This window comes from Taeniopygia guttata, chromosome 12 (genome assembly GCF_048771995.1).
Source record: "Taeniopygia guttata chromosome 12, bTaeGut7.mat, whole genome shotgun sequence".
Taxonomy (NCBI): Eukaryota; Metazoa; Chordata; class Aves; order Passeriformes; family Estrildidae; genus Taeniopygia; species Taeniopygia guttata.
In genome coordinates this window covers 10,634,297-10,660,576 of record NC_133037.1, presented here as the reverse complement: position 1 = coordinate 10,660,576, position 26,280 = coordinate 10,634,297, and the positions used below count along the sequence as shown (strand labels likewise).

The 26,280-nt window shown below is 52.8% G+C and overlaps 1 protein-coding gene across 1 annotated transcript in view; it reads left to right on the top strand.

The window, feature by feature from the left end:
• The window catches only part of PLXNA1 (plexin A1), a 113,057-nt gene that overhangs the window by 47,880 nt on the left and 38,897 nt on the right, over positions 1–26,280 (top strand). The window contains exons 4-10 of the mRNA XM_030283419.4: positions 1,681–1,821; positions 3,889–3,989; positions 4,431–4,554; positions 6,658–6,811; positions 7,485–7,584; positions 16,348–16,462; positions 21,062–21,262. Coding sequence (XP_030139279.2) covers positions 1,681–1,821; positions 3,889–3,989; positions 4,431–4,554; positions 6,658–6,811; positions 7,485–7,584; positions 16,348–16,462; positions 21,062–21,262 — 936 coding nt within the window. The remainder of the gene's footprint in view (positions 1–1,680; positions 1,822–3,888; positions 3,990–4,430; positions 4,555–6,657; positions 6,812–7,484; positions 7,585–16,347; positions 16,463–21,061; positions 21,263–26,280) is intronic.

The window sequence follows — 26,280 nt, the reverse complement described above, 5'->3', positions numbered from 1 at the left end:
CTGGCCCTGCAAGCCCAGTTGTCACATCCCTGGGGAGAGGGCAGCCCCTTTGCTCACTGCTATGCAGGACTCATCTCTCTCTGGTTGCTCAGGGGTCTCTTTCTTAATTAAATACATTTGTTTTGTAAAACTGCCTAAAAATAATCCGGGGCTGGTGCATGCAGGAGGCTGGCAGTGAATCAAAGGCGCCGCTCTAATTAAACGGGCCCCGGTTTGTTTGTGAGCCGCATACATTTCCATGCTAATCAGCTGCACACCGGGATCCTGCTTTCCCAGCCCCTATCCTCCTGATTGGGAGCTGTGCAAATGCTGGCAGCAATTTAGTGCAGGAGCAGGCGAGGTGGTCAGGATGCTGAGGTGGCTGCAAGGGGGCACAAGGGGTGGTCATGGAAGTGCTGGGCTGTGGGATTGGGTGTGATAATCAGGGCAGGGTTGTGGGATGCATTTGTGGGGAGGTGCTTCCAAGCAGCCAATTTGCCCCTCTCCTGTGGGAGGATCCCGAGTCCTGCAGATGGGAATGCTGGACCAGGTCTCTGTGTGTGCCAGCAGCAGTGTTGAGATAATCACAGGTAGAGTTTGCTCCGTCTTGCTGGGAATGATGCTTCATTGTCTACTGCTGGGATTTTTGCAGAATGTATGCCTGATGTGGCATCCCATCCCATCCCATCCCATCCCATCCCATCCCATCCCATCCCATCCCATCCCATCCCATCCCATCCCATCCCATCCCATCCCATCCCATCCCATCCCATCCCATCCCATCCCATCCCATCCCATCCCATCCCATCCCATCCCATCCCATCCCATCCCATCCCATCCCATCCTCTGAGCATTTCTCTGGCACTGTCCCCCTCGAGGCTGTCCCATGCCCGAATCTGGGTGTATCACAAGTAATGGCATGAGCACAAAGTACTTGTGGCTGGTGGAGGTGCCAATCAGGGTATGCCAAGTGGCAGAGCTGAGTTTAGCCCCGTGTGGTGTGTGCCTGCAGCTTCATGGTGCCTCCTGATGTGCTGGTCACTGGGACAGCCGTGCTTAGGGAGAGCTTTAAGGTAATTGTGAGCCATCAGGAGATTAAAGCCTTCCCCGTGTTCCTGCTTGGGGAACAAAGGCACTCTCTGAACCCCTGTTGACCTCCAACTTCCTTGAGACCCTCTTGACTTCCCCGGTCACGAGTCCAAGTGTTTGCTCTGATGGATGGGCGGATGGAGCCGAGCCTGCGTGTGCTGCTCGGAGCCCTGTGCTGTGCGAGCTGCTCTCGGCATCGCTGGGCCAGGATGGGTTTGATGCTTTGCTGCAAGATGGGGACTCATTTGCTCCATGCTACAACGTGCAGGGGTTTTGGGGCTGAGCAGCAGCACATAGTGGCGTGCAATGTGAGAACCAGGGATGTGTCCTCCCTCCCTGGAGAGAGATGAATGCCATCAGCATGAATGTGGTGCAAATGCACCACACAAATGTAGTAAAGCAAGGGAGGCATTGCAGTTTGGTCTTCTGGAAAGGCCTGGGATGCTTGCAGAGCAGCTGATGCTTTGCTGTGCTGCAGGGGCTGTGGAGTCACCATGCTGGTGTGGGATGGAGGGGTGGTGTCCCTAATGGGGCACATTCTGTATCTCACATCCTGTGTGGGGGCTGAGGTGTGTGAGGGATCATGCTCATCCCCCCTTGCTCTCCCCACAGATCCTGGTGGACTTGCCAGCCGAGAGGAAGCACCAGGCTCTGCAGTACGAGAATGTTGTGGCCCACGAAGGCAGCTCCATCCTGCGAGACCTGGTGCTGAGCCCTGACCGTCAGCACATCTATGCCATGACTGAGAAGCAGGTAAGGGGAGGGGTCAGCAGTCCTCTGCTCTCCTGCCTTGGCAGCCCACACTGCAGCCCTAGTTTACAGACAGTGCTGTGTGCTTGGAAGCCTTTTGGGCAGCTCTCTGCCGGGGGCTGCCTTTGCTTCCTGGGATTGGAGCCGCCTAGGGACCCTGGGGCAGCTCCTCCCTGCTTCTCCCTGCAGAAACACTGTCCTGAGGCTTTAATTGTTAGCAGCAGCTGCTTGAAATTCCCGTGGTCCCTGGGGACCAAGGGCTTCCTGACCCTTCCTTGCTGTGAGTGGCTGGCCATAAACCTCCTCCCTGTTTTGGCCATCCCCTCCTGAGCAAGGGTTTTGCAGGTCAGCGGGAGCTCCTTGCTCTAAACAACTTTTTGTCCTCTGGAGCAGTCGCTTTTGCGTGACAGGGCAGGGGGAGCATAGGGCTGGTGCACCCCCAGACTGCTGGTGTGCACCCCTTGGTCCCTGCCTCTGCCTGTGCTGAGCTAACTGGAGGTCCAGACCCAATCTGGATCCAGTGCTGTCATCCTGGCAGCATGGTCTGGGCACATAATAGGAAGTTTTGGTTGTCTTAGTGTCCCCATGACCTGTGGGAGGGCTGCTGGTGTGAGTTCGTCCGTCCATGGGCTGAATTGGAGGGAGTAAAGCGGGTTCCTGTTATGGTGGGGACACTCTCTGGATCTGGTGTCAGCACACCATGCCTGGTAGGTGACACAGGGTGGCTGTGCTGGGGTTGCTGTCCTTGTGTCTCCCAGCACCTCTGCTCCTCTGCCCAGCCAGGGGTGTGTGCGTGTGAGTGGGACTGCAAGCAGAGCTGGGAGCCTCACAGTCTCCTGGCCACCAGCCCGAGGGCTTGGGAGGGGAAAGGACGAGGGAGCAGGAATGTAGGTTTGTCTAGACAGTCCTGAGGGGACAGCAGAGATCTTTTCCCCTCCTCCCAGTAGCTGTTTCTGGTTTCTGCTCTGTTGCAGGAAACATGCAGTTTTCCAGGTGGGGCAGAACCTGCATTTGGGCTCCTCCATGCAGCTGTCCTGGGCTGTGTTTCCATCCCTGGCTGTTTCTGTCTCAGAGCTTGCTCAGCTGAGTTTCCCCTCTGTGGGGCAGATGTTGCAGATGTGGATGCCAAGGGGGCAGTTGCATTGTCCTGACTGGGGATCTCCTCCAGGGACCACCACAGTTGCTGGGACCTGACACTTGCCTGTGCAGGGTCTGCCAGGGGGTTACCCTCTGCCACCACATGCCTAAAGCAATGTCAGGGACAAACAGATGGGAACATTACAGGTGTCCTCACCACCCTGGGGGGACTGGTTGGCCAGCATATCCCAGCCCTGTAGACATTATGCTGAGCCTGTGCTCTGCTGTCCTGTTTGGAGGGAGAACACCCCAGGTTTAGCCTTCAGTAGAGAAGTTTGCAAATTTTAATTAATGAGTGGGTGCTGCCCCATGGGAGCAGTGGGGAAACTGAGGCACAAGCACAGCAGGCATGGGCAGCTGCTTGGTGCTGCAGATTCCTTGTGGCAGGCAGGCAAGAACCCTCTCCCTGCACCCCCTCCCTGTCCTCCCTCTTCTCCTCCCCTCTCCTTAATAAAGCCCACTCTCTTCCCTGGTACGCTCGGTGTTATCAGAGTGCTGGTGGAAAGTAATTAAATGAACAGTTGTAACAGAGCTCGAAGGGCTTGGAGAATGAGGGGATTTTAATCAAATCTGGAGGAGCAATTAATAAAGGACTGGTAACCCTTTCAGAGCAGGGCTGCAGCAGTCATGGGGTGCCTGGCTGGCACTGGGAGCTGATGTGGAGCTGAGTTGGCCCAGCCCACTCTCAAATACTGCAAAGGTGCAGCAGTGAAAGGAACTTGTTAGGAGTAAAAGTCTCTCTGGGGTGGGAGTGTTGCCTGCAGATGTGCTGCCTGGGCCTGGGAGAGGAGTGGGTGATGGTGAGGGGCTCAGCCTGCTCCCTCTCTGCCTTCCCTCTAACAGCCAGGGTGAGCCTGTGCTGGGTGTGTCTCTGCCATGTCAGGGTGTGGGCACAGCAGCCCGGCCCCCTTCACTCGTGCCTGCTCCCCGCAGGTGACGCGTGTGCCGGTGGAGAGCTGCGAGCAGTACGAGAGCTGTGAGCTGTGCCTGGGCTCCCGGGACCCCCACTGCGGCTGGTGTGTCCTCCACAACATGTGAGTACAGCTGGAATTGTCCCTGCAGCTCCTACAGCTGCCAAAATGTGTCCATCCCCACTGCTGGTCTCCTTGGGGGCTTCCCTCCTGGACTTTGGCCCCAAAATGCTGAGATGGAATGGTCCAAAGGGTCAGTCATCCCCTCCTGTGGTGCCCAGGCTGTGCTTAGGAGCCTCCATGCATGGTGAAGCTGCTGCCAGAGCTTGCTCATCTTGCCCATGGGCTCCTGGGTTTAGTATTCTTGTGCCAATAAGAAAAACTGAATACAAAATACTCCTGAAGTCTCAGGGGACGGCAGAGCTCCGGTACGGGCCTCGGTGAGCCGAGGTCCCTGTCTGGGCATCATTTCCATGCCAAAGGGTCTGTTTGCCACGGTGCCAGCCCAAAGCCCTGCAGAACCCCAGGGGATCCTCCTGACCATGGTGCTTCCCTCCCCCACAGCTGCTCCCGCAAGGACCGGTGCGAGCGGGCGGACGAGCCGCAGCGCTTCGCCTCGGAGCTGCAGCAGTGCGTGCAGCTCACCGTGCAGCCCAAGAACATCTCGGTCACCATGTCCGAGGTCCCGGTAAGACACCTCTGCTCCCTCACGCTCCTCCTGCCACCTCCTGACCTCCGGAGGCAAAGGCTGCGGAGGAGGCAATTAAAAATAACTGATGACTGCATGATGAATAGGGAAAAAGAGGAAGAGAGATCTGAGACGAAGCAGAGCAAAGTGCAAGGCATCGATGAGGGCAGGCCGTTGGCTCCATCTTGATGGAGATAGTAAACCAGTTGATGATTATTCAGAAATGACATAACTGAGCAATAAATATTTCTCCATAATGACAGCGCGCCCATCAGAAATGCTGTTCATAGGCCAGCGATCTAGCTCCAGTTCAATAGCCTGTCTCTGACTCCAGCCTGCAGTAGATATTTTGGGATGAGACTTTGATGCTTAACTTGCTGCTCTCTCTCTGTGCAGGCAGAAAGGATGAGGCACTTCCCTGAAGTATTTTTCAGGCCATTAGCACCATGGAGAGAATAAGAAACAGCATATACTAGTAATAAACTGCTAGGCCTAGATATCTGGGACTCAGGAATCCTAAAGAAGTTGGCCAAGGAGTTCTGTGGCCTGGGGATGTGTGTAATAATATAACTTTGTAATAAATAACTGAATGTTGAGAAAAGCCCCAGAAACAGAAAAGGTGCTAATTTTTTTTTTTGTCAGATGCACAAAGGACCAAATAGCCAGAGATGGCTTAGTTTTACTTCAGAATTAGAAGAAGAAAAAGAACAAGTGCGGAATACACCTGATAATGATTTAAGGATGGGAATATAATTTATGCCAGTCAAAGTGGGTTTGTGTCTGACAAACCCCATTTTGCTCTTTGGTAAATTTATGACTTGAATTAGAAGAGAGACTGTGGGGATGTGATGTCTTTAGGCTCCTACAAGGCTTTTCACTTGGTACAACACAACGTTCTGATTAAAAATTAGCATTATACAATATTGATAAAGCACATGTTAAATGGATTAAGAACTGGCTCCGTGACAGATCTCCAAAAGTTTTCATCAGAGGGGAATTGTACTGGATGGAAACAATTTGGAAAGCACTTCTGCAGGGGTAGATGTTCTTTGGTAATGTTGAGATGAACGTGGTATGGCTGCAGATGGGACCTGCTGGGACTGGAGGGTGGTACGGGTGAAATTCCTTCAGAGCAGCTGGGTTTGAGTGGGGCTGTTTGGCAGAGAAGTTGGGGGTTGGTATTGCCCAGTCTAAAGTTAACCATGGATGGAAGTTCACCTGCTGTCCTGGAAAGTGGTGCTGGGGCTGAGCCCTCGCTGCAGACTCTTGATGCTCCTGGATGAAGCCAGGAGCTGGGTAGAATTTTCACTCCTGGGGTAATTATCTCCATACTGATGGCAGGATGCTGCACAGAGGTCTGGGGTGGATGACACAAGGATGCTCTGCTTGGGCTGGAGTGCAGCTGTCAAAGGGAGGGGCTGAAAAACTCCCGTAAACATCATGTAAATGAGTTGAAGGCTGGAGAAAATGCCTTGCAGTGAGAGACTTCCAGAGCTCAATCTGCTTAGCTTATCAAAAAGAAGATTAAGAGGTGACTTGATTACAGAGTATAAGTGCCTTTACAAGGAGCAAATATCAGGGACTAAAGGGCTTTTTAATCTATCAAGGAAAAGCATAACAAGAACTAATGGCTGGAAGCTGTGAAAAATTCAAATTAGAAATAAGGCAAGCGTTTTGTAAAGTGAGAACTGCTGACCCTGGGGATGACTTTGTGAAGGAAGAGGTGGATTCTTCCCCTCCTCACCTCTGCTGGAGTGGGTGCCTTTCTGCCTTTCTGTGCAAGATACTTCAGTCTCAATGCTGTTCTTGGTCTCTGTAGAGTGCTGAGGCATAATGGCTTGTGGTGTGTCAAGGGCAGAGGACAGAGGCTGTGAGTCATTCCAGCTCTTAATTCATTTAAACCTGTGCTCCTTGCTTGAGCAGGAAGGTGCATGGATGGGGCTCCCTTGCAAAAGCCCAGAGCAGGTCTCCTCGCCATGTGTGGGTGGCAGAGGAAGGATTGCACCCCCTGGCCTTTTCTGTTGGCTAGACTTACACATAGAAGACGCAGAGGAGCCTATTTTCCTACTTCTCTGTGTTGATGCTCTTGGCTTTCCTCCCTAGCTGGTCCTGCAGGCCTGGAATGTCCCAGACCTCTCGGCAGGAGTCAACTGCTCCTTTGAAGACTTCACTGAGTCAGAGAGCCGCATTGAGGATGGGAAGATCTACTGCAGCTCTCCTTCTGCCAAGGATGTCATCCCCATCACCAGGGGCCGCGGTGAGCTTGTGCCCCAGGCTGGAAGAAAGCCTGAGACAAATGTCCCACGTGTTACCCCACAGGCAGAGGTGGAGGAGGACAGTCCTCCTGTGACAGTGATCCCAGTCTTGGGATCTGAACCCCACTTGGGTTCTCAGGAATAGGAGGGGAAGGAATTGCTGCTCATGGGAGGCTGGTGTTTTTGTCTCCTCCAAGCCATGGACACAGCTGCTTTGGTGCAGCCTGTGGGCTTGGAACTAGATAATCCTTAAGGTCCCTTCCAACCCAATCCATTTTGTGATTTTTTTTGCTGACCACTCTGGGCACCCTGGCCCTATTTCCATCTGTGAACCATTCCTGGGCAGATGTGGCCATGGGATCTGGGACATTCTCCTGACCCCAAAACTATTAAACACTCCTTCAGTACACCCAGTATAACCATGCCCCAGTCTCCATGCCAGCAGGTTGTGTTTAGTTGTAGGGGCTCAGAGCTGTATCTGGGCTCTGCTGGCCTCTTAGGTGTCTGAAAGGGGGTGGATGAACCCTTTTTATTGCCACACTTGGAGGATTTTGTTAATTAACTGGACTGAGTGGTGATGCCCAGCTCCCTCCAGTCAATCACAAGCCTTGCACTTAATGTTGGGCCATGCACTGTGTCCTTTCTGATGCCTTTCTTTGCCTGGGTCTCTTGCAGGGGACAAGCGAGTGGTGAAGCTCTACCTGAAATCCAAGGAGACAGGGAAGAAATTTGCCTCTGTGGATTTTGTTTTCTACAACTGCAGCGTCCATCAGTCGTAAGTGGCCTGGACTTTGTGGGAGGGCTCCAGGAACAGATTGGTGGGATGGTGTGAGACTGGGAGAGAGAGTTCTCAGCTTTGTGGGTGCTGATGTTGCAAGAGGAAAGGGCACTTGAGTACAGTGGTTTTTACAGTGAGAAACCACCTCCTTTTGCCTGTGTAAACTGGGATGGTGACCAGAGAACCCACAGGTGGTTTGGGCGTGTGGGAACATGTAGCGTCAGGCTAGAACCTCACATAAAAACAGGGCTTTTGGTTTGGCAAAACTTTGGAAGAAAAAGCGAGTTTACTGCACTGCAGACTGTAGAAATCAATCCATGTGACCAAAAACGCCAAGCATCTTGTTATTCCTGGAAACAGTTAATAGGAGTGACTTGGCAATGCAAAAGGAGAAGCCTGTACTTTCCTGCCACGGTACCTGCTTTCCAGGCTTGCTGTGGAGAGGGAGCTGGAAAGTTACAGCAACATGGGATGGAACATGCCACATGTCCTGGGGCGTTTACCCAAGAATTTCCTAACTGGAAGTAATTGTGAATTTGCTTTCTTGTCAGGCTGCTGTGAAATCTACTCCTGTAAGGGTTTTTAGACAGCTTGAGATATGCGTTTGATAAAATAGAGGAGGTGTGGATTATTGATGTGCTGTCTAAGCAAGGTGTTTAAAGTCTCAAACCACAACTCCTGCTGAGGAGCTGCAGACAGTATTCTTGAGCAGTGGGGGATGACTGTGTGGTAAGACCGGCAGAGCTGATGCTGGGGTGTGTTTGGGCAAAGAATTTGGAGCTCAAAAATGCAAGAAATTTCATTTCTCTGCCAGAAACCTCCCATGGATGGTGGTGCTCTGGCTGATCAGTAATTATAGAGAAGCAAATGCCAAGTGATCTCTTTGGATGTCTTTTTGCAAAGTGTTGAGCCTGGCTTGAGGGAAGTTCACTCCTCCAAAGGCTGTTCAGAGTTTCCACTTTGATCAGGGAAGAGCAGGTGAGGTGCAGGTGTTCTGGCTGGGAACCCACCCGCAGTGAGCTCCAGGAGGGATGTGTCAGGGGAGAGCCCCTGCAAAGTTTCTGCATCACAGGGATTCCTTCCCTCCTGCTCTTTGCACAGGGAACAGGGCTCCTCCTGGGAGCGCTGTGCCAGTGAGGGGGGAGAGACTTTGCAAACTTGACTTTCTCCCTCACCTTGACTCTGAGATGAGCTTTGTCTCCCTTCACGTCCTGTGGTTTCAATAACATTAGCTCAGCTTTGGCTCGGGCTGGCTGCATGTCAGTATTTTGCAAATCAAAAAGCAGATATGACTTTTATTTTTGTAAATGAAAGAAAGATGACTTTTAAGTACAAATGGCATCAGATTTGGTCCAATCAGTGGTCCAGAGGGAAGAGGTGATGAGGGAATTGGCATTTTATTTTATGTGCCTGACACAGGAGGGGAAAAAACCCCTACCCACCCTGAAACAAACCTACAACAAAGAGCCTGACTGATTTATTACTGCGTTGATGTTTAATTTTGGATGCATTATTTAAAAAGGCTAATTATGGATGCATTAATATTTATGGCCCCAGCTGAAGCTGATAGAAAAGTCCATGTTCTAAGCTGGTGAACATTATTATTTTTTTTGACGTCAAGAGTTTTAGGGTTTGGAGGTAGTTTTAACTATGTGACCTGCAGTCAAATCGTAGCCAAAGAGCATGACAATTCCTCCTGGGATGATGCAATACTTTTAAATACCATTTGCAGACAGGCGTCTTTAATGGATCTCTCTGGAGTTAATAGCCTTTCAGATCCAGGTTTCATATTTTTTGGAGGAAAATCTATACGTCAGCCTGATAAATTCTGTATTAGGAACAATGTGCTTTTCCATGAGGCTAATGTTTTTCCTGTGGAGATCTCTGATCACTGTGTGTTATGTTTTCTTTTTATATTTGGATGGCTTTGCTTAGGTTGGAAGGCAGAGTTCTGCATGTCGAATCATTTCTCAGCTGAAGACAAAATGTTTGAGTGAGATTTTTCAGATGGTTGTGGAGAGATGGGAGGCTAGTGAGGCAGCTCTTTGCTGATGTCAGCTGGGGTAGCTCCAAAGGAAACCAATGCAGTTCCACCATGTGCACGGGGGAGAGTCTGACCCTTCTTATTTTCAGCAGACATCTGGAAAGGTATCAGCAAAATGCAGGCTGTGGGGCTGATCCTGCTGCTGTGTGAGCATCTTGGCTCTCTTATTTCCCACCACCTTGGCAGGTCTTCTTCCCATGCATTTTCAAGGGCTGCTGGAGCCTGCCTGGCCAAGGGAGGGGTTGCAGAAGGGAAGATGAACCTGATCACTTCTACAGGAGAGGAGGGTACAGAGTGGGCTGTGCTGCCTGTATGTTTGGCTGTGATGTTCTGAGCAGAGGGGGTGCCTTCCAGGTAGAGCCCCAACGCTGTCCCATCTGTTAATGCAGGGCTCTGTGCCTGTGTGATGGAACTGTTCTCATCACAGACCAGCATCAGTGGCTCCTGGGAGCCCTGGTCTGGAATTTGCATCCCCTCTGGGGCTTCATTCCTTTCCAGGAGTTACCTGGGAAGCTTGTGGAGGTCCCAGCTTTATGTACTCAGGGTTCCTGAGGGCCCTGGCATGTGTTGGCAGGCAGCGGTGTCTTTTGGGCATCCTGCTCCTAAAGGCTTGGGCATTGGGCAGGGGATGCTTCTGGCTGAGCTGTGGGGTATGGATTTAACAGGGACTGGAAGCCAAGGGTTTGATGCAGGCAAATGGGGCCCTTGCAGAGGGGGATGTGGGTGGCTGAGGGAGTAGAGGAGCAGGGCTGCCCACAGGCTTGTCTGCAGCTCCTGGGGACAGGCTGTGGTTCCTGCAGTGGAGAATGAGATGCAAACCCCCGTGCAGGGCCGGGGTGGATTCCCGTGGGGATTTCCGATGGGACACTGATCAAGCACAGGCATTTAAAGGCTGCTCGGCACCTTTGATCGTGTAATGAGTCAGCCCCAGTCCAGCCGTGCACAGGCAGATGTTGAGGTCGTCTTTGTCAGAGTTAAACGCCTTCTTCAAAGTCTATGTGGGGAAATGAGTCCCCTTTTAAGATAAAGATGTAACACCAGGCTCCCTGCCTGCCTCTGGCAGAGCTTGCTGGCGGGGTGGGGGAGTAGGGAATCCTCACAGAAAGCTAGTGAGCAATTCCAGGGAAACTTATATTTATTTCTTCCCGCTGTTTCCATGTTTCCTTGCTGGATTTCTCCTCTGGAAACTCTGTTTCATAAATCCTGTTGTGGTTTGGCTTTTTGGAGTGTGTGGCTGTGGGAAGGGAGCTGGCAAGTAGAGTGGGATGGGGAAGAAGAAGATGAGAGCCTTTGGTGCTTCCTTCAATTCTGTGGGCAGGTTTTGCAGAGCTGCTGGTTTTTCAAGCACCAACGTGCTCAGCTCATCACCAGCATGTCCTGCCACTGCAATGTGGAAGCAAAAATCCGGGTGTAGCACAGGGAAAGGGGGAAAATCATATCAGCAAGTCTGATTCCAGGAGGGAATCCAAGCATCCTGGAAACCTGGATGTGGTCATCATGACGAGGAGGTGGTCATGATGCTGCCAGCCTCGTGGTTGTGCCTCAGTGTGGCGACAGCTGTGACACCCATGTCCCATCAGCTGCAGGGTGCTGAATTTCTCTGACACTAGGGCAAGGGCAGACATGCCAAATGGCTTTAACTCCTCCAGGCTGGAAAGATGTGACTCTGCTGTGTCTCAGTCCCACAGGTCAGGCTTTCCCTGTAAGCCTCCATTAAGTAAATGGGATTTTAATGCATGTCCCAAGGGCTGGGAGCAGCAGGATTGTGCTGGTAAGGCAGGGCAGGGCTGTTCTGGTGGCCGAGGCACCTGTTGGCACCCTTGTTCCACTGGGCTCCTCTCTGCAGCCTTTCTTTCTGCCCACACATGGCGTGGCTGCTTCTCTGTTGGCCCACTGTTGCTCGTTTCCAGATGCTTACAGATGCTTTCTCTTCAAAGGCATGGACAGATGGCTGCAAGCAGTTGAGTGAGTGTATCTGAGTCTTTGTGGCTGAGTGGCGTGGTGGTAACAGATCCCTGTGTGTTCCTGAGCTGGGGCAGGTGGAAAATCCTGTAGGATGGCCCCAGAGACAGCTCAGGATGACCTGGTTTACATCATGTATGTTGTGAAGGAGGAGGGCTGGTACAGCCTGGTCTTGTGCTTCAGTAAGGGAAGGCAGCTGAGTGTCTTTCAAGAGAATTATCTTAAAACCCAGGGCATGATTCTGCATCCTCCAGTGTAATGGTGGATGCTCTGGACCACCCTGTGCGTAAGGACCTTGGCAAAATCTGGCAGGGATAGAAAAGAATTGGGTTGGTGTGAAAGGAAACGCAGAAATGGATTGAGATGGGCAGGGATGGAGGGAGGCAAGAGCTGACTCCCACCCCACACCTTTCCTGGGCACCAGTGAGGAAGCTGCCTATGGGTCTGTGTGGGGCTGGGGGGACACTGAGTGTCTGGTTCCACTGCTCTTCAGGATTTCCCCCTCTCCCTAGGGTAGGGAGATGGATATAAAGCCCAAAGCACTGCAGTTCAGCCCCTCAGCCCTGACAGCTGCTGCTCCAGATGCAGGCTGTGCTGGAGCTGAGTATTCACTGAGGATGCATCTTCCTGCCAAGAGGAGATCTGAGGAACAGTCAGGGGGCTCGCAGGCGGCTGTGCTGTGCCTGTACAGATGCTGTTTTCATCAACGCTGTGTTTATCATTTCCCTTCTTAATGGACCTCCCCTGCTCTGCTCTTGGTGCCATTCAACTTCCCCCTGTTCCTCCTCGGTGCCCTTCACTCCATGTCCTTCCTTCCTTCAGGGACATGCTGTGCCACAGAAACAGCCTCGGTGTCTGTGTGTGTGTGCCCGCAGCGCTCACACCTCCTGGCCCGCTCCTGTTTGCTGCTCAGCCTTATCTCACTCCTGTGGATGCTGCTTTTGTTTTCTGCCCCCGCTGTTCAGTGTGATGAAGAGCTTTGGGCACGTGGCATCGTGGCATACCTGGGGCTGGCAATGCAGGAAGGAGAGCGAGTGAGGCGTCTGGATCCAGCACTGCTGGCTCTCCACACTTCCCATCAGCTACAGCTTTGCTTTGGGTCATGTGTGGAGACAGCTGGAACCTCTCCATGGTCACTGAAGGTGCCTGCACACTCAGGGAGGAGTCAGTTCCTGAAGCTACCCCTGGGTCTGGGCTGATCCTGCAGTGATGCTTTTGGCTCTGTACCCACCCTGGTCTTTGCTGTCCTTCTGCCCTGTCTGCACCTCTGCTTCTCTGCAACCCCTTCCCTAGCATGGCATTACCAAGTTTGGAATAATTTATGAAGTGGAGGGGAGTTTTTGGCCCAGCTGTGGGGTGAGATGCTGGGGCTGTGAGGAGGCTCTGGCTTTGACCCTGGGGCACTCAAAGTAGAGCAGAGCTGCACTGTTGCCTGCAAGGATGTGTGCTGTGACTGGGGGAGGTTTCAGGCCAGCAGTGAGCCTGGATTTGTTTTGGGATGGGGCACAGAGTGACCCTGAAGTGCTGCTCTGAGGCTGGTGCCACGCCGCTCTCTCGAGGTCATCAGGCGGCAAGGAGGGCACTGCCAGTGGGTCTGGCCCTGTTTCCCTGCCTTTCCTGGGCTTCATCTCCACTGGCCCCTGGCAGGGCTGGGCAGGAGGCAGATGGGGGACAAGCTGTGGGTCCATATCAGTGCTGCACCCCCACCATCAGTTTCCTGCCTCACTGGGCTTCTTGCTCTCCTGGCACGCTCTGGGGAGGCGGAACACTTCAACACATGAAGGAGAGCCTCCCTCTAATTACCAGGAGTGATGAAAGCCTCTTAGGCAAGAAGTGATGAGGGAAGAGTGCCTGACCGTGGGAAGGAGAGAGACGGCACAGATGGCATCATGCTGCCGAGCAGCCTGCTCCCGTGCCAGGAGCAGACAGCATGGCACAGGGACACGCTGGGACACAGCCCCAGCCGTGCTGCCCAGCCTGACCAGCAGCCAGGGATCCCTGCCTCAGCTCCTGGCCGGGCCTTTGGGCAGCCTTGCAGGGTGCTGTGGTGGTCACACAGCCGTGCTGAGGCCAGCAGGACCGAGGCAGGCTGTGAACAGTGTTTCACCATGTTACTGGCACCCAGGTGCTGACTTACACACCACTTTGACCTGGACTGGCTCTAAATGCAGCAGAAATGCTGCAGAGCAAGGTGTGTGTGGTGAGTGCTCTCACAGTGGCATTTGATGTCCTTATGGCAGAAGGGAGAGTGTGGAAACCCTCGCTGAGGATGGGACTTTAGGAATGGCTCAGTTAAGTTAGAGGCAACTGGGAGGGCCAAAGTAGGAAAGGGGAACCGTGCACCTCAGTGTGTACTTGGAGGATAACCTGAGATCCTTTGACAAGGGGAGACCAGGACACCAGCTGAGACCTACAATAATTAAATGGCAAAGGAGATCCTCAGGTGAGGAGGGTCTTGAAATAGCCAAGATTTGGCTTTGTTCCTGAAGAACTGCAAGTGGAGCTGCAGCTGTTGGGGCTGGGGTGCCCGGGGCAGGGCTGCATCAGGAACTTCACCCAGATGCTTTGAGATGCCTTGTATGGTGGTGAAAAGGACTGGGGAGTCCCTTTGCAGATCCTGAAGGACCTGGTGACTGGAAAATCTTTACTTTGGAGGATGGTGGGGGCGATTCGTGGGAGGTTGTGCCCAGCATGTGGCTTGTGGCTGCTTGTGCTTCTCTCTTATGTGACCTCTCTGGGGCTGAGCTACTCCCATGAGGATTAATCTGTATGTTCCCTGTCCTGCCCCTCCATATCCTGGATTTATCTGTCCATTGGTCCTGCCTGAGCCCTTAGCAGGAGGGCAGGACTGTCCTTTGCCTTTGTTTGTGTTCCCTATTTCCCCCACCCTCTGCACCTCCCTCTATCAAAGCAACCAGAGATAGGAGGCTGGGGCTCTGCTTTTAAGTTGAATCTCTGCAGCTGAAATAAAATTGCATATATTTGCATAAGGAGCATCTCAATTAGCATATTTGTGGGTAAAGCTAAAAGGGCTGTTCATTTGGAAGTGAAAATGTGAGCGAAACATGGAAATGACTTCCAGCCCCCTTTGCAAGCAGCTTAATTAAATATTTCCTTAGTGTGTGTGCATGGATTTGGGAAGCTCTGGCTGTATATGTAATGGTGTGTGAAACTCCAGGGCAGGTGGGGAGACCTAGTCCTGCAAAGCCTTGGGTGTGTCTTTGCACCCTGTGGCCCTCTCAGGTCCCCACACCTCCAAAGTGACAATTCTGCTGGAGGGCAAGGGATTTGGCATGCCAGGCTCTGCCACCAAGGATATCTCCTCCAGGAAGATTGTCTTTCAGCCGCCTCACAGGGTGATGCTGTGTTTTCCTGTCGTTTCCCAGGGGTAGAGGCAGAGAGGTAGCTGTGATTAGGAGGAGGATTGGGCTGGGCAGGGCTGCCTGCCTCCTGCCAGAGCTGTGTTCAGGGAAAGAGCCTGTCTTTGTTTAAATATAATTGCTTTGGGCCTGATCCTTTTGATGCTCAGATCGGTGAGGAGCAGGTATGAGCCTTCTAGGGTGAAAACTAGTGCTGCTGCTTTTTTCTTTTATTCTTTTTCTCTTTTTTTTTTCATTTTTTTTTTAAGCCAGACTGATTATTTTTACTGCCTTTTAGCCTATGTCTCAGCAGCTCTCCCATCTCCTCCTCGGGAGAACAGCTTGGGCTGCACAGACATGCCTGGTGCAGACCTGTCCTGTGAAGGCTCATGTACTAAATGTGGGACCTGTCTGCTATGCCCCCCCAGACAGCATGGCAGGGAGGGCTCAGCCCCTTCCCTCCTCAAGGCTGAAACCCCCAAAACCTCCCTCCAGCTGTGGGAGGCAAACAGAGATGCCTGGGAGGGGGTAACCAGTGAGGGGAGCTGACCAGGTTGTCGAGGTGCCACTCCTGTGAATGGCTCTGGGACTCTGTGTGTCCCCTCCTGCTCTGGGGAGAGCCATCAGATCCTTGGGGCTGGATTGGAAAGCAGAGCATGGGGCATCCTTGGGTCTTGAACACACCCCCAGAAAAGATGGGGAGAGGGGAGCAGGAGTGATCCCTGTGCACAAAGAGCCCTGAGAGGAGGCTGGGGGGGAGATGGAAGTGTCTGGGGCTGAGGAGGGGTGGAAGGCACAGGCACGACGCATGCGCGGCTGAGCTGGGCTGGGCTGGGCTGGGCTGGGGGGGTGAGGGAGGGGGTCACACACAACCTATTGTGAGTGCCTGAAAGGCCCTACAGTCCCAAAATGTTAATCTGACCCAACCTTTCGCCAGTTATAATTTTCCTCTCAATGAGCATGCATTAATCTGGCCCTTTCTCCCCTGTTCTCCTGTGGTGCAGAGCCCTTGTTCTGCTGCCTCTTACTAAAATCGCCTTTCAGTGAACCCAAATAAAGCTCCCAAAGTCTGGAGCTCAGCTCCTGCTGGAGTGGGGCAGTCAGGGTCAGCCTGCCAAGAGGAAGAGGGAACGTGGCCTCTTCAGCTGGGACACAAATCCTGCAGTGCCTGAAAGACCATATCCCCCCACCCTGCTATGGGCAAAGCCTGTGGGCTCAGGTTGTGCAGGCATCTCCCTCCCAGTGCGTGGCCTGTGCCCCATGGATAAAGGATCCTTTCCACCCCGAGGTACAGGATCACCTAGGCATGCTGTCCTGCTGAAACATCCCCAGAAATGTCCCCGTGGACTCTGCCTTGATGGTGCCCTAACACTGCCCACTTCTCTCCCTCTGCAGCTGCCTGTCCTGTGTGAACGGCTCCTTCCCCTGCCACTGGTGCAAGTACCGCCACATCTGCACCCACAACGCTGCAGACTGCTCTTTCCTGGAGGGACGTGTCAAGCTCTCTGAGGTAAGACAGTGTGAAACTGCTCTCTTCGCCTGTGCTGGTCCTGTCAGGGTCCCCTGCCCTCTGAGGAAGGGCTTAGAAGAAGGCAAACTCCTTCAGAAAACCATTCCCACTGCCTCCCCTGAGGTGCTGGTTCTACCTGAGGAGCAGTGAGGGAGGAAAGAGAAATGTTGATGGAACTGTGTGCTTGCTGGTGGGGAGAGGCTGTGTGGCTGAGGAGAGGCAGCTTGGGAAGTCGGCTGAAGCCCGGAGCACTTTAGGTTGAATGAAAGGAAAAACAAAGGCAGAATCGCTAAAGCATTTTCCTTTGATGTTTGTGAAGAAGCAAGCTCGAACTGTCATTGCAGAACAACTTGTTTTTGGAGAGGGGAAGGTTGAAATCTGTAAAACAAACTGTTTTGCTGCACCTCACGCCTTCTTCATCTCAACTGCTTTGCTAAGGAACATGTTCTTTTGTGGGGGGTTCATCCTGTGCAGCATCCGTGCCACCCACTGGGGAAGGCTGCCTTTGGCAGGGTGTTGGCAGGACATCCTGCTGTCTCCAGCCTGTGGTGGCATCACTGGCTGCTTGGCTTGGGTATGGAGGTCTGGCAAGCCTCTGCTGCCTCCACAGTAAATGCTGATTTGTATGCTGCAGGGAGAGCTGTGGGAAGGAAACTCTGTCCCTATTCTGGAAGGGGGGTCCAGTTAACTTACATGGGTTTCCCACTGACTCTACATGGCCCCAGTGGGAAGGGTCCTGCTGCCTCCAGGGGAATTTACTAACCTGAGAAAGTTGGAAAAAGAAAAAGTTGTTTTCTCCTAGCTTGTGCTGTGAAGAAATCCAGTGAGCAACCTGCCTATCTCAGACATCCCAGAAGCCTGCTCCTGAGGTCACACTTCCAGCCAGCCCTGGCATTGCTTCTGCAAATGCAACACGTGGTGTCCAGACCTCTGGAACACAGCAGTTCTCATCTGCCCATTGCCCTCACTGAGGCCATGGGATCTGCCCCCCTCCCTGCCAGGTGAACCCCAAAGCATCTGGCTGTCCCCACAGTGGTGGTGCCCTTGGGACCTGTGCAGCTCTCCCACGCACTGCCTGCTCAGGAACGTGTGTCACTCCCCAGTGGGAGCAGAGTGTCCCCCAGCAGACCTTTTGGCCACACTGGGAAATGGACCAGTGCCTGGTTTGAGGTTTGGATCGCCTGGCTCAGCCTGTTTGCACATTGGTGTGGCCTCAGCAGTTCCCAGCAGGGATGGTGAGGCACCCTCAGAGCAGCTGCAGCTGTGGGCACTGTGACCCAGGCTGGGATGAGACATCCTGTCCCCATCCCTGGCCATCCTGGTCCCCAGCAGGGCGGTGTGGTGGGTGTGGGGGCTTGGTGCCAGTCCCATGGCACCACCAGACAAGTTAATGGTAGACATCCAGCCCCATCCTCTCTGCAGGAAGGTTATTTTAAGCAGGATTTGGTCTCTCTGTGTTGGCTGAAGTGGGGTGGGCACTGGTCAGGAAATGCAGGGACAGAGGGTAACTGTCTCTGCTCCTTCCCATGGGTAGTTCACCACAATTTCCTGAGTGGGAGAGTGGTTGTTTTGTAGGAAAACAGAGTGATCCATGGCACTCTGTCCTGGGCATGCCAGGAATGCTTGTCTGTATTTCTGGGGGTGGCAGGGCTGGAATGGGCATGGGTAGGAGCCACCACTCACATGAATGTGCCTGGAAACGGTGACAGCAGTCAGGACGTCCCTGTCCTCTGGCTGTGGTAGATTTAAAGCCTGGGCTCTGGAGATTCCCCTCCTCTGTGGCTTTGCTGGGAGGGTGCAGGGCTGGGGAAGAGGTGATGAAGCAGCACAGGCTGCTGTTCATTTTTTTCCACTTGTGGTGTGCAGGGGTGGGCAAAGGGTGGTCAGTGATGGACTTTGGAGCATCCCATCCCACAAAGCTGCTCTTCTGAGACAGCCCCTGCTGATGCAGAGCTGCTGTGGAGGGTGAAAGGCTCCTGGACCGTGGGGAACAAATGTGTTGGCTCAGATTAGGTAGGTTCAGCTTGCATTTGTTCTTCATTCCCCATCAGTGGGAATGGCTGAGGACTTTGTGAAGGAACCTCAAATTTGGGGTGAGGCCCAGTCCCAGGCTGCCTTCATCCTATCTCTGCTGATGCACAGCTTTGCAGCTGGAGCTGGCAGCTGCCAGAGAAACCCAAATGGCAGCATTTGCAGTGTCATTCTGAAGCTCTTACCTCTCCAGACAAACCTGGACATCCATGTCATGTTCTCATCCAGCTAGAAAAATGGTTTTAATGGAGAAAATTCTGAGTTGTGTGATGTTTGGGAATTTGTGTGAGCTGGGGGGGCCCTGCTTATCTCATGCCTTCATAGCTGCCTCCTCCTGGGGCTTGGGGCTCTGCTGGGAGGGGCTATTTTTGGCAGGACACAGAGCTCTGTGGGCTGTGCAGAGTGTTCCCAAGGGATGGAAGCGCTGGGCAATGCCAGACCGAGTTGTGTCAGCGGTTGGACTTGCTCATAGGGGAAATGAGTTGTCCTTGTACCCCCACCCCTCCGGGCACCCTGGGCGCCCACCAGCACCAGGTGCTTCCTGTTTGGGCACAGGCTGACATTTTTGCTGGATGAGACACTTCTGCTGGCAGATGTGGAGCGTGTGACATCATGGGGGGATCGCTCAAACTGCGAATGAGCAGAATGAGCCCCCTGCCTGTGTGGGGAGAGGGACACCCGTGCCTGCTGTGCTCCCTGGGCATGCCTGCAAACCACCGTGGTGAGCCCAGCCTGGGGGGCGTGGACTCACCCACCACCCCAGCTGGGCTGCAGCAATAATTACTGAAAAAGGAGGAGATGGAAATGTTGGAGAGTGAGCCAGGAGTTTATACCTGCCAAGTGTGAGTGTGTCCCATGGGGAAGGTTTGTGCCATCCGTGGGGCCCCCCTGCAATGTGGAGATCAAGCAGGCAGGGGCTGCTTCCTCTGACAGCACTTTCAAGCTGGGAACTGGTGGGGGAAAAGCACCATGCAGTCATGGGGACACTCCATGGAAATGGCAATGGGCATGAGGTGTCTCCTCACTGTGAGTGGAGCTGATTCTGGAAGTGGGGGGAAACTGAAGCCCCACTTTGCAGAGTGGCAGCTGTGATATGGAGCAGGGAGGTGGCAGAGCAGTGCCCAGCATCCCCAGACTGCCCCAGCCCTGTTGCCATCTCTGGTTTGGGGCTAACACTACTGTTCCTCTCAGCTTTTATTTTGTTTGGTGTGTTTTGGAGGTAAACAGTTTCTCCCCTTGAAAACTGTGCTTTTGGGGAATACAGACTTGTGAAAAACAGAAAACCCAAAGAGTAAAAGTGGTTGGGTTTTTCTGTCAAGATTCACTAAATGAAACAATTTATTTTCCTTTTCTCTGCATTGTTTGAAAGTTAATTAATCACACTGTCACTTTGCAAGGTTCAGCCTGGCTTGCTGCAGGATGGCAGGAGGCAGCTGGGCAGCCTTGGTCACACATGGCTGCTGGTGGCCTTGGGGCCAGAGCTGCCCCTGCAGCCGCATTGTGGCCATTGGAAGCTTTGTGAGAGCAGTGGAGTGGCTGCATCCACTGCATTTCTGTTTCTAAAGCAGCTCACATGTCATTTCCTCTTGATGTAATTTCAAGCCAACACTCCCAGGAGTAGCTGCTGTAGGTGTGAGACCTCTGCCTGGCTCAGCAAAGTTGGTGTGGGATTGCATCAGGCTGTTGTTGCAGAAGTGTTACCCGCCAGGGCTGCAGAGCTGTTTTGCTACCTGAGCTCATTTATTTTTGCTCCCTCCTGCTCCCCTGTGCTTTGCACACAAGAGTCACCGGCTCCCCTGCAGCAGCTGGGTGCCCATGGCTATTAAAATTGGAGTGCTTTGCCCTCCCAATGCCTCCTTCCCCAGGGGCTGGCAGGGAGGTGCTTTCCCCTCCAGCTCAGACTCAGCAGCATCCCCTGGCTGCAATCACTGGCTGCTGGGCAGCCTGCAGTTGGGCTGGGTGGGGTGGTACTGCTTTGAGCTGGTGCAAATAGGAGCAGCAGCAGCAAAATTTGCTGCAGAGCAGGTTCTTTGCCACACTCCAGGAGCACATTGCTGTATCAAAGAGGGAAAAGGCTTTTCTGTCTGCTTATGAAGGAAGGGGGATGGAGGCTGTAAGGGAAACAGAGGGGTGAGCAGGTAGCTTGACAATGCACAGTCCAGTGGACATTGACTCTGAAACCTGCTGGTTGCAATGATGGCATTGAAATCCATATTGTTACCAGTCAGCCCAAATACGTGTTGCTGTTGCAGTGTCAGTGTTACAGATTCCAGAGATGGATCCTCTCCCACCTCCCACCTAAATCAACCTGAGCTGTAGAAAACACTCTACTGCTCTGCCACCAGATTCCTTTCCTGTGCTGTTCTTTCCTGTCTTCAGGGCTTTGGGCAGAGCAGGCCTAGGATGCTGGCTTGGGGTTGCTGCACATGAGGATTTTCTCAAGCATGTGCTCAGTTGGTGTTTTTGCAGTGGATTGCCAAGCCTGACAGCCAGGAGAAGGTCACAGGGGTGCTGGGAGAGGCTGTACAATATTCCCATCTCATCATCTGCTTCTTGTTCCCCTTGCAGGACTGCCCTCAGATCCTGCCTTCCACCCAGATCTACATCCCCGTGGGTGTGGTGAAACCCATCACCCTGACGGCCAAGAACCTGCCCCAGCCTCAGTCTGGGCAGCGCAACTACGAGTGCATCTTCCACATCCCCGGCAGCACCACGCGTGTCACCGCCCTGCGCTTCAACAGCACCAGCATCCAGTGCCAGAACACCTCGGTGAGTGCCACAGGAGCTCCCCTTGCCGTGGGCCCTGGCTCTGGATCCTTCCTGCCTGCCCCAGGACCATCCCAGCTCGTTGCATGGGCAGTTTTGCTCTCTGGTGGCAGGTCACAGGGTTTCTGTTGTCTGTGGGGTGTGAGGTGGGCTCCCTGCCATCACCCCCTGCTGCACTGGGAGGCTGCTTGGGGTTGTTCCAGATAGGATCAGTGCTGAAACCACCAGGCTTTAGGGAGCATTTTCAAGGAAATTGGGTTTGCAAAGCTGAAGAAAGTTGCCTGGACTGGAGCCAGCTGGGCTCAGATGTGCTGGAGTCCCCCCGACACCAAGCTGTCCCATTTTACAGGCGGGAAGGAGGTAACACCTCTGTGTCCCATTGCACACGTGGAGCCCTCCACATACAGCTGTGCCTGCCAGCCCTGCAAGCACTTCCCCTCCTCCCCTGCAGCCTCTGTCCATCCCTGACTCTATCCCTGATCTGACCAGCAGCTGCCTCCTTCCCCTGCCTGCCTGCCCTCCATCCCACGCTCCCTGTATCGCTCCCTGTCTCTGTGTCCTTGCCCCCTGCAGCTCTATCACCTCAGCTCTCTCCTGCAGGTGTCTCTGCCTTCTCTGCCCTGGTGAGCTCTGTGTGTGCCTCTTGCTGAGCACTAAGCCCATGAACAAAGCCACTCTGGGTGCTAATAGCCCCACTGGGAGCTGCCATTGCTCAGCTCCTCAGCTGCCTGCTGTGCTGTACACCGACCTGCCCTCATCGAAATGCAGCCAGCCTCTCCCTTTGCTCTCCCGTTTAATCCTTTTAAAATTTGTTTTTCATCTCTCATACTGTGAAAGCTCATTTGCAGCCTAACACCAGTGCTGATCCCTGCTCTCTTTGGTGGCACAAGTGACATTTAGAAGCCACTGAAGATGAGCACTGGCTCCCTCTCTCCTCCAGTGATCCCAGGGCTAGAGAGCCTTTGGACAGGAGGAGCATCCTGAGCCATTGCCTCCTGTCCTGGGGGGGATGCTGTGCAGCCAGTCCAGCCTCCTGCCAAGTCTCCTCTGCCTGGAGCTGGCAGCTGTCTCCCACCCAGTTCTGTGGTGTGAGCTTTGGCTGAGTTTATTCCGAAGCAGTCTGGGACGTGTGTGCTGCAGGATGCTCCTGCAGGGAAGTGCTGTGGCTGCACAGTGCTGGCAGCAGCAGCCTGATGGCTCCTGTGGGGTGCTGGGGAGAGGTGCCTGCGCCTTTGCAGAGGTGGAGCTTGCTGAGAGGCTCTGAACCATGTGGACTCATTTCTCCCCAGTATGTTTCAACTTGTCAAGCAGGGGGGACAGTCTGAAGCACAATGCATTCCCTGTTTCCCAAGGGATGCCGTGGCTGCCAGGGTTGCATGGCCTCTGCAGCTCTTCTCCAGAGGGACAGGACAGCTGTAACCAGTGCCTCTTCATGGGCTGACAGTGGTGGATGTTTGACCTGGAAGTTGTCAGAGATGCTGTTAAAACAGTGCAGATTGTCAGAAGAGCATGTGGTGTTGTGAGGTCCATGGGGAACAGGTAGCTGCAGCTCCATGGGGCTGCAGTCTGGGGCAGGAGATGTGGCTTTTGGGTGCAGGGTGGTTTCACAAAGAGGAAAATAGAGTTTTGACTTAAAAGAAGCTGCTTTGCTTTCAGGGTCTGCTCGCCTGCTTTAATGTTTGAGGGCATTGAGCCAGGCTGCATTATGGTGTGGGGGATTCAGATTCACACTTGTGTGGTGTTTGTCTCCTTCATGCCTTTTTACAGTCCATCTGGTTGCTTGATAGTGCTTCAGGCTCTCCCAGCCATGGCCCAACGGCTTCTTCCATTGCACTTCATCCTTTGGGTTAGGATTTTGGTGTGGAGAACACTGGCAAGTGGAGAAATAGGAAAAGGATGACATCTTCCCACCAAGTGAAGGATGGACGCCAAAAGGCATTTAAGCACACAGTGTTTCCAGTAGTTCAGTGGGATCTAAACAAGAGGTTAAATGCTCTGTGGAATAAGGGATGCTCTCCTGAATCACTGGTGAATGAAAGGCATAATAAGTCAGGCCCCTTAAAACTCTTTGTCTTTTGTTTTAGTGCTTGTCAAACTCCAATGACTTGTTAGCACTTTGAAGAAAGGACATCTTGGTTAAATATTCAGCAGTTCATTCATTATGGTCTGAGTGTTGAATATAAACATCGTTTGAAACACCCAATAGATCTTTGGCAAACTCAAGGGAGACCAGCTCTGGTATTCCCCAGTGTCCCAGGCCATAAACCAAGCTGAAGGAACATTTTCTGCTTCCTCACTTTGGTCTCTTTCTTCTCAAGAGGAAAGCAACTCAAATGGTTTTTCACATGTACTGTATAGATGCAAAAAGAAAAGACAAGCCTAACTAAGAAAATGAAGATCTTTGCCAATAAACTAATTTTTGCAAATGGATTGCTTTTAATCTTCTGGAGGCAGACTTTTGCAGGCTTGCTCTTTGCAGCAGAGGATGGAGAAACAGTCACCTGTTTTAATGCATAAGGTTGATGCTACTGAGAATAATTTTCCAAATATCCTTGCCTTTGCCTATTCTTTCCCATCTGACATCACTCAACAGAGTTCATCCTCCTGATTGCTGAAAAAATGAAGCAGTTTTGCAGTTGAAAAGTGCCACAGTCCCGAATCTGCACTAATGCCTGTAACATTGGACTTGATCTGATTTAGTCTTGGCCTTTGCAAAATGGCTACAGGTGTTTCTCACTGTCAAGGCTTTGGATTTTTCTCTCTGTAATGTTCCTCTTAAGGCTGAAATAGCCCCAGAGCTGCTGTTTCCCTTTAAATGTATAAATAGGAAGAACCCCTGATCTCCTTTTCATGAGCTTGTTGTCTCAGCACTTTAAATTAAGCATCGTGCCTCAGTTATTTCCCTTTCTTTTTAACCAAAACCCCACGTGGTAAGGAGCAGCTGTGCCACCTCCCTGGCTCCCTTTTGGTTCCTTTCTCACCAGTGCCCCTGGCATGGAGAGCCCACCTTGCCCACTGTTTCTGCTTTGCTGTGGAGGTTCCTGCCCTCTGGCTCGACTCGGGTTGGGATGTTCTCCTGGAGTGAGCATTATTGCTGGGACAAAGTGATGTGGGTACAAAGCAAGCTGGGCTGGCAGGGTGGGCACATGTGTGGTACCCCAGTGTGGATGCTGAAGCCTAGCCCCAAGTATGGATGCTGGGGAGTGAAGTAAGACCTCTCAGATTTATGTTTTCTGAATATTTTTTTGTTGCTGTAGAACCTGGGTGTTGCTCTGACATAATCCCAGAGTCTCAGGTTGTCATGTCACGCTGGGTTTGAGGCAAGAAGAATCCAGGTGAAGAAGCTTGTGTGTGATTGGGGAGGAAAGGAGGAGATCCATGTGAAAAGAGAAAAAGGAGATGCAGAATCAGAGGCTGAGCGTTACTGTCAAGTTGTGCTGTTGTGCGGATGATGGTATTTTACTCGGCCCAGGGTATATTTATAGAGGAACATAAATCATACACACATGCCCTGTTCTGAGCACTGCACACCTCCAGTATATGTATCTCTAATTAACCAGCCATGGAGAGGGAAGCAGGATTGGAGCCCACAGCCCCAGCTCCGTTCGCCAACAAAGCCGCGCTCTCCATCCTAGTGGTGCCTACATTTATCTTTCCTGCAGCAGTGTTTAAAGTGAAAAGGGAGTATCAGGAGAGTTTGATAGGATCCAATTAAATTCCAGCAGATAAAATAATGATGAATTGCAGTTGAGCCCTGGCGAGACGCGATGTACATTACTGCCGTCCCTGTAGTGCGGGGAAGGAGTTGAGGTCATCAACTACAGAAAAATAGGACACAGCTGCAGCCCAAGCGCTCCTCCAGAAATGCAGCCCAGGGGGATGGTGCATGTGGGAGTGAGGGGGGCTGCACAGGAAATTTGGATGTGTGGGTTTGCTTGCAGAGGAGCAGCCCTCTGCTGCCTTCCCCAGGGATGGGTTGGGCAGGTTGTGGCTGAAGTGGGATGGATGCCCTGTGGAAAGGGGTGTGATGGCTGTGGGGCTGCCCTGCCTCCTCTGCCATGGGAAGGGTTAGTGCCTCATCCAGTTGGCAAGGCATTTGCAGGAGCATCCTGAAGTGCATCTCAGTGCAATCTGCCCACAGATTTGGGGTGTTTCCTGCTAACTGCAGCTATGTCTCCTGTGTGGTTCCCTGGAGGCACCTTCTCAGAGTGCTGAATCTCTGATCCCAAGGGAAGCTGGGTAGCTCTCAGTGCCTGTTGCTGCTAGCTGGTGGGTGTGTGAGCAGTGGGCTTCCTAGAATCAGAAGTGGGACTTTCAGGGCAGGTGAGAGCCACAGCCCTTGTTGTGTGCAGGGCTGGTGGCATTTCCTGCATGGAGGCACGCTGGATGTGAGAATCAGAGATGTGAAAAAAAGTGAGGTTGGTGGTTGTTACTTGGGAAGATGCCTGAGATAAGTTTTGGGTAAAGAGCCTTGAGAAAGGCTCAGCAAGGAGTTCTCTTGCCTGAACTGCATCTCTGCAGAAGGAGACCTTGCTGGGAACACCAGCATCCAGGTGGGTGGGGCTGAAACTTCCTCTGTCCTCTCTTCCACATTTGCCTTGCAAGCTCTTCAGGGGGGGACAGGGAGACTGGCTGGGTTAGGTAAGGAGCCAGGCAGTTCTCAATTGCTGACTCACTTGATGACATCTCTTCTCCCATCCCTTTCTGTGGGCTGTGCTGCATCAGAGCACATCAATTTTGGGCACTGTTGGTTTGCTCTCAGGCTGTGCCTGTTGTGTTTTGCTCCCAGAGCAAACATCCCTTTCCCATAGCTTCTCCTCACAGCAGTTGCCAAGCCAAATCATCCTTTGGCACAGCTGAGGGTCCTGGGCCCCTCTGTAGAGTGAAGGGTGGTCTGACAGCAGGACTGCCTGGATAGGTGCATCCCCCCACTCACACCCATCCTGGTCTACTCTCCTGCTGCTCATCCCAGTCTGCTGCCAGCCACTGGGATTGATTAACTGGGACGTTAATAGCAGTTT